This window comes from Mauremys reevesii, linkage group 11, assembly GCF_016161935.1.
Source record: "Mauremys reevesii isolate NIE-2019 linkage group 11, ASM1616193v1, whole genome shotgun sequence".
Lineage (NCBI taxonomy): Eukaryota > Metazoa > Chordata > Testudines > Geoemydidae > Mauremys > Mauremys reevesii.
The window spans coordinates 8924739-8940088 of NC_052633.1; the positions used below are offsets into that span (position 1 = coordinate 8924739).

At 41.7% G+C, this 15350-nt stretch overlaps 1 protein-coding gene across 13 annotated transcripts in view; it reads left to right on the forward strand.

Annotated features, from left to right (window-relative positions):
• Positions 1-15350, forward strand: part of HDAC4 (histone deacetylase 4) — a 428940-nt gene that overhangs the window by 287956 nt on the left and 125634 nt on the right. For 11 of the 13 annotated variants that reach the window (XM_039494525.1, XM_039494524.1, XM_039494513.1 and 8 more), the window contains one exon: positions 14688-14828. In XM_039494525.1, coding sequence (XP_039350459.1) covers positions 14688-14828 — 141 coding nt within the window. The remainder of the gene's footprint in view (positions 1-14687; positions 14829-15350) is intronic. The other 2 variants (XM_039494521.1, XM_039494523.1) reach the window with 1 other exon arrangement.

Below are 15350 nucleotides of genomic sequence, written 5' to 3' on the forward strand. Positions count from 1 at the left end.
GTAGGCCAGTGCTCAAACCATTGAGCTATCCCTCCCCTCCCCAGCACCACCACGCCAATTCTTTTTTTTTTTAAACTAACAAACTAAATCTGCAAAAGCATGGTTTCTGATTTACAATAAGAGTTATTTTAGATGAGTAATTGATACTACACTAGCACCTCATCCTCCAAAGTACAGATATTGGTCCTCTTTGTACATCAGTATTGATATTCCTTTTTGGCAACACAGTACAATGTATACAAGTACCATTGAATTTTTTCTTTGGCTTTCTAGTGCACTGATATTCTATTTAAAAAACCCTGCAAGTGAGCTTTCAGACTTTTGGGGCCTATACAAATGCTGCCTTAATTGTATTTGTAACTTAAAACTGCCATATCATGCCTTCCAGCTTTTATTAAATTTGATTAAATTTTCTTAGTTGAAATACGAAGTCCATCGCAGTGCAGTTCTGATTACAAGAACTGGAATCCAAACATAAGTGTGAAATAAGAGGCTAAGAGATCACAGCTTGACTCTTTTATTCCAGGTTAAACATTCAGTGTTGGCAATTTGACTTGTACACTGACAAAGTTTAATATGGAGTCATTCAGAGAATACATATGTAACCACTGTAGGTTATTTTTAGTGTCATTTTTCTGTCTTTTTCAATGACTTCAGCTGCATCATGACATCTTGGGCAATAGATTCTTTTATATTCTTTTGTGCACTTCACATACTTCATTTGATGATGCTACTTTCAAATTAAGACATAAGCATACCCTTTTCCTCCTTTTTAAACAAACAAGGTCAAATCCCCATATAAACTGGTATTGCCTCAGAAAAAACATAAACTATGGGCATGAATCATTTCTAAAGAAGAGTTTCTGCAAAACTCAGTTTGTGAAACAGTAAATACTAACAGCATGTCATTAGTGTATCCTATCTCCCAAAGTTCTGTTCTAACATATTTTGTAGGGCCAGATTGATCTGTTGCTGTTTCTTGGCCATTGGTTTCTGCATGAAATTGTTCTAGATTAGACTCCTTGGAGATGCAGTTTATAATTACTTCTGCCCTGTTCTCAATCTGGTTGCAAGATCGTACTGTAAAATGTATCTCAAATACTGTGTCTCATTGTTTTAACTGAAAAGTTAGTAGTTTAGTGCTCTCGTGACTTGTTTCTTCCATTGTGTAATATATCTTGTCTAAGAATTAATAGCAACTCCTTTTTACCATTCATTGAGATTCCTTTATGAAGGTCTGAGTGTACAAGTCCTGTTTGCAGCTGTTGAGAAAATAGTGGTGATGTTTTCCTAAAGTGAGCATGACTCTCTTTCAAATGTAATATACCTGCTGAGGTGCCATGCACTGAGCTAAAACAATTGCTGCCTATTGTAGTAAAGTCTCAGAATATCCACTGACAGCTAATCTTTTATTGTTTTTGCTAGGCCTGAGGTTTGGAGGTCTTTTGTAACCTCTCCAACACCCCGTTGCAGTTTGTCAGAAACTCTCTTGTATTTGTTGAAGTTTTGTTTAATATGGTTCTTCAGGTTTACATGATTAGAGATGTAGGTTTCCACTTACTGCTATTCCTGTATTCTGATTCTTTTGCTTTTGCTTTTCATGTTGTGCCTTGACTTTTGAGACGTTTGAATACTATGAAATGTCCTGCTTTGTCCTGAAAATGCACACACCGAGACTTAAGAGACTGAGGAAGAGAAATGGTGTTACTGTTCTGTATATCTGAAAAGACCCTATTTTTTTTCTTGTGGATTGTCCATCCTGCAAGGGCCAACCAATCTTTGTCAGGCACTGTGTATCCTGAACTTCCATTGACTTTTATGGGAACTGAGAATGGTTAGCATCTCACCAGACTGAGCTCCTACAGTAACTACAGTTTCATGGGCCCAATGCTGCAAGATGCTAAATGAATTTAATTTTTGCTGAAATTCAGCAGTTCTGGAGGGACTCAGCACTTCATTAGGAGCAAGCCAGCTGATAAAAAATAAGTCCTTGAAATCTGTTAACTGTAAAAACTGTTTTTGTCTCAGTATCTGTATTTGAGCCTTTCCCAAAAGTGAGCAAATCAATGTAGTCTCAGGGTTTCTTCCAGTTATTCATCAGAGGTGTCCCCTCCAACATCATTAGTATAACGATGGTTATAAAAACAAAATAAAGAAATGGGCACTTGTCCACTCTTTCCAGTAAAGACTGACTGGAGAGCCTGACTCCTAACAGGAAAGAGATACCTAGACCAACTTCCCATCAGTCCAAAGCTAGGACTATGAAAATGGCTGCCATTACAAACTATAATTTATAGCCTGTACAAGTTGACAGGGTTGCCAGGTTTCAGGTTTTCGAATATCCAGTCGAAAGGGGACCTGTGCAGCGTCTGATCAGCCCTGCTGACTAGACACCAAAAGTCCAGTTACCACAGTAACCACGGTCAGCCTCTGCCACCGGCGGGGCGGGAAGAGCAGCTGCTGCTGGAGGAGGAGGGATCCTGACAGTGCGTGGCATTTGAGGAGTGGGGCCGGCAGCACATCCTCCCACCCCTGCTCTGCAGGTGGAGGTGAGTCCCGGGGAAGGGAGGAGTAAGCGACAGGGGCCTGTAGTGTTCGGTTTTGAAAAACTGGAAAGTTGGCATCCCTATGTACAACTCTTTTGGATCTCAGAGAGAGGCTGTCTAGGAACTACCAAGAACCATCCTTACCCCTGACCACTGAGGGACGAGAGAGAAATGCCAGCCCAGTCTGGCTTGTGGAACTCCAACTTCAGATGCTAAAGTCAGAATACACAGAATGGGCTTTCTTGTGTAAACCCTACACCAATTCCCTTCCTTCCCCTCAGCCTCAGGTGCCTCTTCTCTGTCATACATCACAGCCAAATTGAGAACGGTACTGGCCCAACAGACTTATTCTCACAGGTCTACGTGGAGTGTTACAGGACTCTACATATATCAGTTTGTAACTTGGTCTACTGGCTAACCAGGGAGACTTGGCGTCTGTAGACCTGGGATCTTTTCCAACAACACTCATAAATTACTTGCCCATGTTTACAAACCTCAGATTACCAATGTTTTTGCATCCGTCCATAAAGCAAATGAAGAAAGATAAGCTGATTTTTAATGTGCTGGTTACTTAAATGCATAAAAGGTAGAACTTCAGTACTAAATTTCCTATGTCTCTTTAACATAGATGTACTTTTATAGAACACAGTGAAAATGAACCTGAATGGTTTCTTTTCTAAGGTGCTGAGCTCCCATTTACTTCAGCGGGAGGCATAGGTGCTCGACGCCTCTGAAAACAAGGCCTCATTCTCTAAAAGGTACCATCTGCCGAGATGTTTCAGAGTAGCAGCCGTGTTAGTCTGTATCCGCAAAAAAAACCAGGAGTACTTGTGGCACCTTAAAGACTAACAAATTTATTTAAGCATGAGCTTTCGTCTCACACCTGATTCTCTGTTCCATGGTGTGAGACAACTGAAATCTCCTAACTGTCGACATGATTCTTCCCTAAGGAGGGGTAGCAGACTAGAGTGTGAGCCCAGCCCACTGAGATTAACATCTACCCTTGGAATCTTCCAGTCAGATCCTCCGTAATGTCAATGGGGGAGGGGCGTTGGGAGGAGTGCACTTTTCCTATTGTTACTCAGGCTCTTTACTCTGAACTGTTTCACTCATCTTTGGGGATTCCTTTCCATAGCCCAGTCTTCGAGTAAGGTCGAGATTATTGAAAAATTACTTGCCAGTTTGCCCGAGTGCTTCAATGCTGGTGTTGTGGTGCTTGACACCAGCACTTCGGCACTTACTCTTCATGGTTTTGCTATTTGCCCTGGTGCCTTAGCATCTGTTTTTCAGTGCTCTGTGTCTTGCTTTGGTTTTTCAGCAGTTCTGTGCTTACCTTGGCTTTTCAGCTAGTGCTGGGTCACTGCCACTTGGTGGTTTGTGCTCCATCCTGCTACTGCTGCTGCCTTTAGCGATTTAAAAAAAAAAAAAAAAAAAAACCAAATCCCATAGCTTCAGGAGCTTGTGTAGATCCTCCTATGTTGCTTTAGGTAGCTGAGACCTAAGAATGAAAATCCTGGCAGATGGCAGCTTCAGAGGAGCAAAATGACAGGTCAGTAATTTTCCTGAATTTGCTGATGTGGAGTCTGTCACAGGAACGGACTGGCCCATGCACTCCACATGCTGACAATTGTATGAAATGTTTAGACTACTGAGTTGGCTAATTTCTAAATAGCAGTGTAAAAGACATGTCTCCTTTATTGATGCTGATTTCTAAAGGGGGAACAATACAGACTTACAGATGCTTAGATCCTGTGGTGATGGATGCAGGATAAGAAAATGCATAATTGTAATAGAACAACAGTCTCCTATTGGTTAGCACTCATTCCCATGTGCCTCCATGCATCAGGCAAGAATCTGTGAGTGAGAGCAGGAGGGGAACATGCCCAAAAGCTACGGGGTGAATTTTTTTGTCTGATGTTGCAAGAACATGGGTAGGGTGGTATTATATTGCTAAACTGGTAGAATTGTGCTGAACACCTTGTGATAAAAAGAAATTACATTTTGTCATTAATTAAAACATTGCATTCATCAAGAAACACTTCATACCTCTCTGAGCTGATTCTGATCCTTTGGATGTGTGAAGTGGCTTGTTTTATGACAAAGATTGTTTAGGAAAATAGAGTAGGCTGAAATCCCAATGTCATGTGGGAGTATAATTTAGAGAAAGTCTTTGAGTTTTGTACTACATAGTGTCACTCAAGTTTAAGAGAATCTTTGTTTTCCCACCTACATTGTATTTCCTGATGCTGATGTGATCCAGGTTCTGGTTCTCCTGCATTACATGCTTTGTACCACAAATCCACACATTACTTCAGGGCATACTCTTCTAATGAGAGGTAGTCATCGACCTATTAAGACATCTGTATTTCCTGTACTAAGTGGGGAGGGGAATAGCCTTTGGGTGTATATATGTTACTAAAAGTAACTTCATAAAATGCATAAAAATTGCTTAGTATTTTAGTTCTGTAGAACATCTATTCAGGTCAAGCTGTAGAAATTCTAGAAAATAGTAAAAGAAACCAAACAGCAAGTTGTGGGGGAGGCTTGCTTTTAATATCTTCCCCCATGTCCTTTCAGAAAACCAACTCTAAAATGCATGTTAGGGATTTTCTTTAAAAAAAAAAACGTTACAGGCTTTAGCTGCAAATGCAGTCAAAGCTTGCAAATCACCTGCCACGGAGCCCTTCTCTCCTACCACCTGCTGACTTCTGACCTAGCCCACCTATGCTAGATTAAGAACCTTAATGGGGAGGCTTTAATGCAGTTACTAGTTCAGCTTCCTCGGTCAGGACTCACACTAAAGCAGTCCAGCCAGCTCTCTTGCACTGCTAAGTGCAACCAGGGCGTGGGGGGAGGAGCCATGGCTTCCCTTTGATGTCCTGATGGAAAAGGGGCATGAATAGTGACGCACCAAAGGAAAGCTACTATTTCCCTTCCCAACCTACCACAGTGCTCCAAGGCGCAAAGAAGCAGCTGAGCTGTTTTGAAAGCGCCCCTAACTAAAGGAAGAAGAACTAAGAGCTGCTCTCAGTTTCTTGACCTTATTGGATCAATTTTTGTTGGGGGATGAAGGTAGCAGATGGAGAGAGGCTGGCCCCCGTGATGAACCCGGCGTCCCTTTCTGCCCCTGGTGAGCTCCCACTTTGTATTCCAGATATTAAATTGGGAGTATTGCTTATGTTAACTTAGATTTAATATTCCTCATGTTGTTCTTATAATAGGTGGGAGTTGAAAAAGGGTCTTTTGGCCACCTATTGCAGCAGAAAGAGAGTCAGGTTTGTCTAAAAAGCACAACTGAAGATGTGGATGTATTCTGGGGAAGGGGAAATGTTAGTAAATGTCATGACATGTAGAGTTAGTTGTAGAGGGAATGTTTCCATTCCTTCCATACTTCCGTTCTCATCCTTCACTATGAATGTGTTATATAAATACCATCAAAATTTCAACTTCATCAGTCTTATTCTAGTACCAATAAACCTCATTCTACTTGAGACATGCTCCAGTAATGTACTAACGCACCCCTTGTTTTGGCTTATCACTGTAGTTTGACCTGTTTCTGATCATTCTGAGGCACTGTTACCATCCTCCTGCTATGCCAGCTTGGAATGGATGCCCAGCATCATGCTCTCTGTAGCCATTGCAGTAACTCAAGCACTTTTGGCCTTTGCTATCTAAAGACTAGATGCTCTCCCAATGCATTTCAAGAGAGCTCAGCTCCCCATTAAGCACCTAAATGAAGTGGTCTGATTTTTCAGAAGTGCTCTGAACCCAGCAGCTCCTTTTCTTCTTCTTAAGTGTTGAACACTTGGCCCTTATGCTCCTTTCCTCCCGTTCCTTGTCTCTTGCCATATATCTTCCCTCTATAAATTTGCTTTCCGCTTTGCTAGAGTGACCCTGGAACCTCTTGATGCCAGCCAGCAGAGGGCTCCGGGGGTGCACCGGGAATTGCAGGGATCCCCTGCATTCAATATTTGCACAGTAGTTCCCCAAAGGGTGGCACGTGAGGTCTGTACCGAGAGCTTGTAGCCCATTGGTCATCCTTCCTGAACAGTTTATATCCATCCATGACAGTACTCCAATCATGTGAGTTATCCCACCAAGTCTCTGTTATTCCAATTACATCATAATTCCTTGACTGTGCCAGGACTTCTAGTTCTCCCTGCTTGTTCCCCAGGCTTCTTGCATTTGTGTATAGGCATGTAAGAGTAAGGATAACGGATAGTTCTGGAGTACCTGGGGGGTGCAGTGACATACCCTGGATCTTTCACCAAGGAAGCACACATGAATGGAAGATCACAGCTAAATCTGGCTGTACAATGCAGTAAGGGCTTTGGTATGAGCATTACTCTATAAGACAGAAATGTATCTAGTTAAATAAGTCTAAGTTCTAGAATGCATGTTACGTATGAAGTAAAATCATAACAATTTGTTTCCAGTACTTCTACTTGCTATTACTCAAATCCCGCTACATGTATCATGAAAACAAGTAAAAGTATCTAAGAACTGTGTGTTAAGCAGAGATGTGATGTAAGCCTTCAGCAGTGGAACTGGCAAGTTCGGGTGTACTGTTCCTTTGGAATCAGCCAGTCTGTGAGTACTGTGAGTGTGCCATGAAGCAGGGGCTGGACATTCCACAGAGAGACTCAGAGGGCTCAGAGTTGGAATGAGCCAATCCCTCCTCCATAGAGAGGCAGAAAGGCCTGTGCAGGCCTAGAGGAGAGCACTTGTGTTGCTTGTGACCAATGGAGTTGGGGAGCTGAACCCCAGCAGGGCCAGACAAGGCTTCCTCATATTAAGGGCAGGTAGCCAGGTGCTGCACAGTCCTGGGTATCCCTGGAAAGCATCACAGCAAGACTGGTGTTTTTCTGTAACTGTAGGGGTGATGTCAGCACAAGAGCAGCAGTATCACTAGTTTAGGGCCTTTCCACATGTGAAGCTGTATGTTCTAGGCATTCTCATGAAATGTCTGGCCAGTTACAAAGGAACTCCCCACAGTATACTCCACTCTACTGCTATTTTGATTTCTTCTACGGTCAGGCAAGCAAACTATAGCAAAGCTATAAAAGAAGTGTGAATTGCCTTTGTTCATCCTAAAATCAAAGCTTCTTTTGACCACTAATAAACATTTTGTCCTAATAAACCCAAAGCACAAGTCATTAATTAGATTTTAATTAGGATAAAGAGCCATACATAAAAATACAGAAGCAGCCCTTCTCCACAACTCTACCAAGCTGTCCATGCAAGCACAGAAAACGAGTTTTTCTTTAAGTGCTTGCTCATGTCTATTCTATTGTAGGCGTGTGCACTCGCCACGTGGTATCCATAGGGGACTTGCTCTGGCGCCCTCTGGAGTGGTGCGCATATGCACCAGTATAAGGGGGGCTGCTGACCCCCTCTCTCCCCTTCAGTTCCTTCTTAGTGTTGGTGCTGCAATGTTCCTTTTGCTCTAGCAAGTAGTTCTCATTCAGTGATTCTTTGAACCATTTCTTTTGTGAATAGTTGTGATTAGCAATAGTTAACAGGTCCTAATAATTTTAGTATTCTCTAGAGCAGTGGTCCCCAACCTTTTTGGCTGGTGGGCGCCAGCCGAAGGACCACTACAGCAGTGGAGCACCTGCCGAAATGTTGCCGAATTTCGGCGGCGACGCCTCTTGATGACGTCGCTTGCCATTGACAGGTGACATCATCGAGAGGCGTCCCTGCCGAAATTCAGGGGCAACGCCTCTCGATGACGTCACTTGTCAGCGGCAAGCAGCGTCATCGAGAGGCGTCGCTGCCGAATTTCGGTGGGGATGCCTCTCGATGATGTCACTTGTCGGCGACAAGCGGTGTCATCGAGAGGCGTCCCCGCCAAAATGCTGCTGTGGCATTTCGGCGGGTGCTTTTCCGGAGGCCAGGACGCGGGCGCATTAAGATGCCCCCACGGGCGCCATGGCGCCCGCGGGCACCGCGTTGGGGACCCCTGCTCTAGAGCAGTGGTTCTTAACCTTTACTGCAGCCTGCTCCCCTTTGGTTCTCAAAGTATGTTCTCGCACCCCTGATCAAAAGCCATTGAAGTAGGTCAGTTCTTTAAACCTAGATTTGTATATTACAGTAATTGTTAAAAAATGTATAATGTTAATAAATACATAGGTTTGATGAACAAAGCAGTTGTGTTGTACTTACGTGTCTGTGCTTAATTTGTGTTTTTAATGATTTACCTTCTAAAAAAATCTGGCATGTCTCGCACCCCCAGAAAGGGCATCTTGTACCCCCAGGAAGTGCGTGCACCCAGGTTAAGAACCATTGCTCTAGAGATATAGTCCCCTGAGGGATTTAGCCCAGGGATGGGGCATGCCCCTCTCCCTAGGTTTCAAGCTGTGCGATCACTGTAAGAAGCCCATGCCAATCAGTGATCCACTTCTTAGTTGTTTGAAGTCTCTTGATGAGTCCCACGTTAGCAAGAAGTGTCGCATTTGCAAGGGATTCAAGTCCTGGACCAAGAAGGAGAGAGACATAAGACTCTGCGTGCTCCTCATGAAGTCAGCGCTCACAACTGCCTTGGAGCCGGCACATTTGGACTTGGTACTGAGTACTTCAGCATCAACAAGAAGCACCCCACGTCACCGGTACCAGTCAAAAGGCACAGAGAGCACGCAGGAAGGGGGTGCTCCCTGGGGACCCATGAGGGCAAGGATAAGGGAGAAGTTGAGCCTAGACCAACTTGGACCATCTCACCATCGCAAGAGGGTAGCCAGGAGGCAGCATCACCTGTTGGGCCTAGTCCGCCCCACGATCTGCCTCCTACTCCAGGGAGTGATAGAGGCACGCAGTACCTCATGGTGCTGTCCATCCCGGAAGCCTTTCAAGCCTTTCTCCCTCCCAGTGCCGCCTACTCCTCAGGAAGAGAGGGCCAAGGACCCCTCCCTCCCAACTATTTGTAGGGGAAAGCATTCCATGGCACCCCTACAAAAGTCAGCCCCGCAGCATCGTACTTCCCCATCTCACTCGCCAGGGCCGTGCCAACAACCTCCAGAGCCATACCTCAGACCACAGACCTGTGGCCACTCGGCGAGTTCCCAGCACAGAACGCTGGACTCCAGGCACCGATCCCTTGGATCCCAACATCAGTCACAGGACCCACGGTACCGGTCCCCAGAACCCCAGCAGCAGTCACCCGATAGACGCTGCTCCCTGGTTCTCAGGCGCCGCTCTCCAGAGCCTCCTTGGCGCTCTCTGGAGCCGGTCACTGGAGCGTCACAAACAATCCCCACACTCCTAGTCCCGGTCGCAGGAGCCTGCACACCCTCCTCGAAGCAGGTGGCATCACTTCCCGGATTATTACTGGGCCTGTGGGCAGTACCACCAGCCGCCAGATATGTTAAATAGATTGAGCTCTTGGAATCTATCACTAGATGACATATTTAATCATTCCTGTGGGTCTTCTCTGAACCCTCTCCAATTTTTTAACATCCTTCTTGAGTTCTGTGCACCAGAACTGGATCTGGTATTGCTCTGGTGCCAAATACAGAGGTAAAACAGCCTCTTTACTCCTACTCGAGATTCTTCTGCTTATACGTCCCAGGATAGAATTTGCCCTTTGCCAAATTTATTGTGAAAGTCAATATTACTTAGAAATACTAAATAACTACCCTTAATATCTGTAAAGATAGGCATACTCCTGGCACATCTGTCTGATTATTTCTCCCATAATTGTTTTGTATTGGGACTATGAAAAATGCTACATCTCTTATGCTGTTAGCCTGAATAGCTAATAAGGCAGTATGTAAGGTCACTTCAGAAGACCACTTTAAAATGAATAGTTTCAGGGAGGAAAACAGTGAGGCTGAAAGAAGCCAGATAGAATGGCTCAGGTCATATTGGATCCTGTGGAAAAGCACATGATGGGTATCTTGTTTAGGAAACCCTGTGGACCGAGGAAGCAGTTGTTCTACATGTCTTAATTTCTTAAGTTATTAATTTACTCAAAACATGTTTTCTCCCTCTCCTTGCCCATGGACTATGCTTTGACATGGCAGGAAGGCTTGTGTGCCCCCATAAAGGCCGTGGTGAAGGCCCTATGTTCCTCATGCAATAGAGAAGCCTGAGAGAGGGGAGAGAACACTCTTGGGGGAATTCTGCGTAAAAAAAAAAAAAAATTCTGCATATTTTATTTGTCAAAATAATGCAATATAATCAAGCCAGTTTAAATTATTTTAGTAATTTATTTAAACTACAGTACAGAAAAAAGTCACTAACTATTCAGCACTTCCTAAACACATGGGAGTTAAGTTACAAATACTTGATAACCAATACCCTGCATCACACTTATAATCCTGGCTAGCTACTTTTGAAAGTGCCTGGTTCGGACAGTCCTGACATTTTATTGGCTGTTTGATAAACATTTTATTTTTCCTCAGTCTTTTTTTTTTTTTTAAATGGGTAAGTAAAATAGATCCTGAATTGTAATCTACCCCATTGTGCCACTCTGGCACAGGAAAAAAGCGAGAGAGCACATAGATCTTCCTAGCTGAGGATTCCCTTACTGTCATTACAGTAAGGCTCCTTTATACCACTCTGGCAATGTAAAGGATCCTTTAAAAGTTTTACACCTGTTTTATGCTCCTAGGGGAATTCACTACAAATGGGAACAATTAACTAACAACAATAGGAACAACTATGCAGGCAGGCTGCTACATTTTCTGCTCTGCCTGAGAGGTCAGAGCCTGCCTCCAAACAACCCAAAGCCCTATCCCTCCACACCAGACTGAGCAAGAGTGTCTCTTGCTTGCACACATGCCTACCCAGCCCCGCTCTCCCTTGTGGTGACTGACATCTCCCCACACATGCATGCCCAACCCCCGTTTCCCCCGCATTCATTTACGTCTCCAGCTACTATGGGTGCTCGGACCTGGCTGCCGGGAAAGGGGCGTTTTTTTCCTTGCAGATTTCTTTACTTCCCCATTTTTCTGTGGGCAAGCGAAGAAATCTGCAGGAGACACGAATTCTGCATGTGCACAGTGGTGCAGAATTGCCCCAGGAGTAACATATTTTCTCTAAATAAAGTGAGGCACTAAGGCCACAATTCAGCAAGGAGATTGAACATATGAATGGTCCCATTGACTTCAGTAAGACTAACGGCATGCTTAAAGTTAGGCATGTCCTTAATTATCTGGTTGAATAAGTACCTAATTGAATTTTTGAATTAATAAGTGTATACCGTTAGATTAGAAGACATTACGTGACCTGAAGAGTACAAAACTTTTGAAATTGACTTCCAAGCACTATAGATTGCGTTAAGATTCTGAGAAACACTTCATTTGGTGGAGACATTGTATGGTGGGATGAATTTCAGTTGATTTTCAGTAGAACTGATGTTTCTTAAAGAAAATTGAACCTACGCGCTCAAACTCCATAATATTGTTTGAGTTATGTGCTGGCTGATTCATGTTATTTTCTTATTTATACTTTTGAAGTACAGGTCTCCTCTTAAATTTAGGCAGCATTTTTTTTGTTAGACGACAGTAAAAAAAACAAATAAGCTTGTTGGCCTTGACTGAGCTTTCAGTATGCATTGTTGAAAATTGAACCTCTTCATAACTCAGACATTCAGAAATGACGTATGTAAATACCTAGAATTTCAGATCATTCTGTGCTGCTGGCAGGGTGTTTTTAATTCGCTTAACTCCGCGTTACATAACACCTAGTGAAATGTATACCGATATTTTCATGTACCATGGATATGAATGACAGGTGAAATGGGATACCAATGTTTAAAAAGTCCTTGAAGTTTTGATAAAGATTTCTGTATAGGATTGGTATAAAAAAATAAAAAGGAATATGGTAGAACAAAGTCTAAACTTTTAGTTGTAGAATGGTAAGGGTTTAAACAACATCTCACTATTTTGAAACTTATCTCAATATGAGGAGGGGATGAAGAACACCAGGTAATACATTTGTTTGGGACATTCCAGTGTGTTTTCTTTGGATGGTCATATCTTCCTTTGGAGAGGTTTTGTTTAAGCATTTGGTTCCTTATTTTCATTCACACTGAAATTCTTGTTACAGGGAAGGATTCTTATTAGTATATTCAGACCCGTAGCATCATTTGTAATATTAGCTAATCTATGATACCCTGAATTTTTCTCCATTTTTAAGGTGTTTCACTCTTAGACACTTCCTTCATTGTATACCTTTAAAATAACAGTGATTTGTCTATTCCCAACACAAAACATAATTCAGACAAGTCCCATACAGGAATAAATAATATGAATGAAATTCTCATTTTAATGTAATTTATATTGTCACATTTTTCTTTGTCAGAAGACAGATGCTTTAACCATCTGTAGAATATGCCTCCATTGCGTGCATATGTAGATACTCCATATATATATATATGCACAATATACATAACCACATCTGTATGAAACATTGCTTTGCTTTATTTTTAAATTATAGACCCAAGCATCTAATCAATTAGTTTATTTAAAATGTAAATTTCCTGCAAGTGTAAATTATCTACCATGAGGCTCTGAGTGTTCTCACATCTATTATCTACTTTTAAACTAAGATTAGGTCTTTTTTTTTCCTTTATGAACTAACATTGAAGAAAGTGCAATTGTTATTTAAATAGCCTCCTCTTTAATTTTGTTCTTCCGGCAAACAGCAGATTTATATTCATTCCACTTGCTTTCTTTATGTAAATGGCATATAACATGATTTCGCCCTTCACTAATGCATTTCAAATTGAATTTTAAACATCGTCTTGATGAGTCTGACACTTTAAAAAAGTACGTCCTTTATCTTTTTTTAAAGCAAATTTAGATAGACAATTTTTTCTGTCCATGGTATATTCATGAAACACTCCTTTTCTAAAGTTTCATCAGAGAACAGTTTTGATGAGAACTTTTAAGCAAATATTTGATCATGAAGTCATCAACTTCCAGTTTGTGTGCTCTCCACAATTAAAAACATTCTGTGTTGGCCTTCTACACACTCTAGCAGGAAATAAATTTGTAGCCAGACTTTTTGTTAAACAAAATCAGTTTGTAAATCTGACTTCAAGTCTGCTGAAGAAGTTTTACATTGTCTACCCTTGGGCACAAAGAATCAAGTGTATCAGTATTTAGTGGTGAGAGCATAGAACTTGCCAGTCAGAGGAATTAGACAGCAGAATTGCTGGAGAGCGGAGGAAGGGAAAGATTGAGTAAGCTCACAAATCCAGTAAATGTCAGGATCCTTGGAGCACTCAAAGAAATATTTCAAATATACTCAAGAGATCACAAAGTTTAAAAAGAAAGATATCTTCCAGTGGGAATCTTTTTTCCCTTTCTCATGGCTTCCTTACCTATTGAAAAATATTTATGAGAGACACGTAGTCCTGGCAGTTCACTGTTTCTTTTCTGATTCCTACTTAGGAGGATGTGGTGAGGGTTCTGGGCACATCTCCTGATTCTTGCAGTGGATGAATTTAGCATCTTGGAACATTCCCATGCCTGAAACTTTCATTTAAGGGGATAGCTAAAATGTGTATCACTTGATGTAAAGGGGTTCAAATGTTACAAACCTCCTCTTGGCAGTCCTGATGACCTTAAGGTAGTCAGACATTTTAAGATAAACTTTCAAAGTATTGAGTGTGGGTTAGTTATACAACAATCCTTGAACTATGCTTGGAAAATTAAGATAATTATTCTTTTGTTATCTGCTATAGAGGCCCATTGATTCTTTTATTAATTTACAGAATATCCATTGCAAGGCTCTACCTTTGTGATAAGCTTAGTAATCAGCAGTGTAGTGGTTATAAATATATTACAGGTGAATATCTTACTTTGTATTAGATCTCATGAACTTTACAACAAACCATATTGCAAACCACTATCTCCAGTCTATAGGTAAAACATTGTAACATTACTTTTTATAAAAAGCACTATTAATCCTGATCATCAGTGTTTTAACAGAACTAGTGCAGAATGCATCTGTTGGTATATTTTCATTATACTGATAATTCTTTATTCCAATTATTATGTCATATGACTAATTTCCCTTACATTTCTGTGGTATCCTTCATTGAAGCTTAGCCAATATAGTTGGCAGAAAACAATGAATAAGATGATATTAAATGGAACTCTGCATGCAGTGATGACTTTTCCTTTCTTTGTACAGCATCTGAACCCAACCTGAAGTTACGATCCAGATTAAAGCAGAAAGTTGCTGAAAGACGGAGCAGTCCCCTGTTACGGAGGAAAGATGGCCCAGTGGTTACTGCTCTTAAGAAGCGTCCCCTGGATGTCACAGGTATGTTGGGTAAGCAACTGAAAGCCATGCCTCTTGTCGCATTCTATACAAGGCTCCCATCTTAAAACCTGTTTATATATCTGATTAACTCTTTAGTCAGGATCTCTGTACTCCCTTTGGCACCCTTAACCCTTTTAGTCCTTGGACATTCATCATTGAAGGCATTGTTTCCAAGTCCACAGCCTCTGTTTCACAACTTTAGTTTTTAAGCTTGTGTTAATCAGATATAGGTGCCAGTGTAGTATTTCAAGATGGTAGAAATTACAGGTTGTTGGGAAATACCTTTGAGACGTTTCATGCTGTATCTCTGTTAATGTCCATAGATCCAGTTGCTAAGCATAATTCATAACTGTACCACTCCAACAATAAATGCTTTTGACGCCATGTTCTTTATAGGCCTCATGCAGACCTCCATTGTTCTTCATCAAGCAATTTAAATTAGGACTGTCAAGCGATTAAAATACAATAGAATACCATTTATTTTTAATATTTTTGGATGTTTTCTACATTTTCAAATATATTAATTTCAAT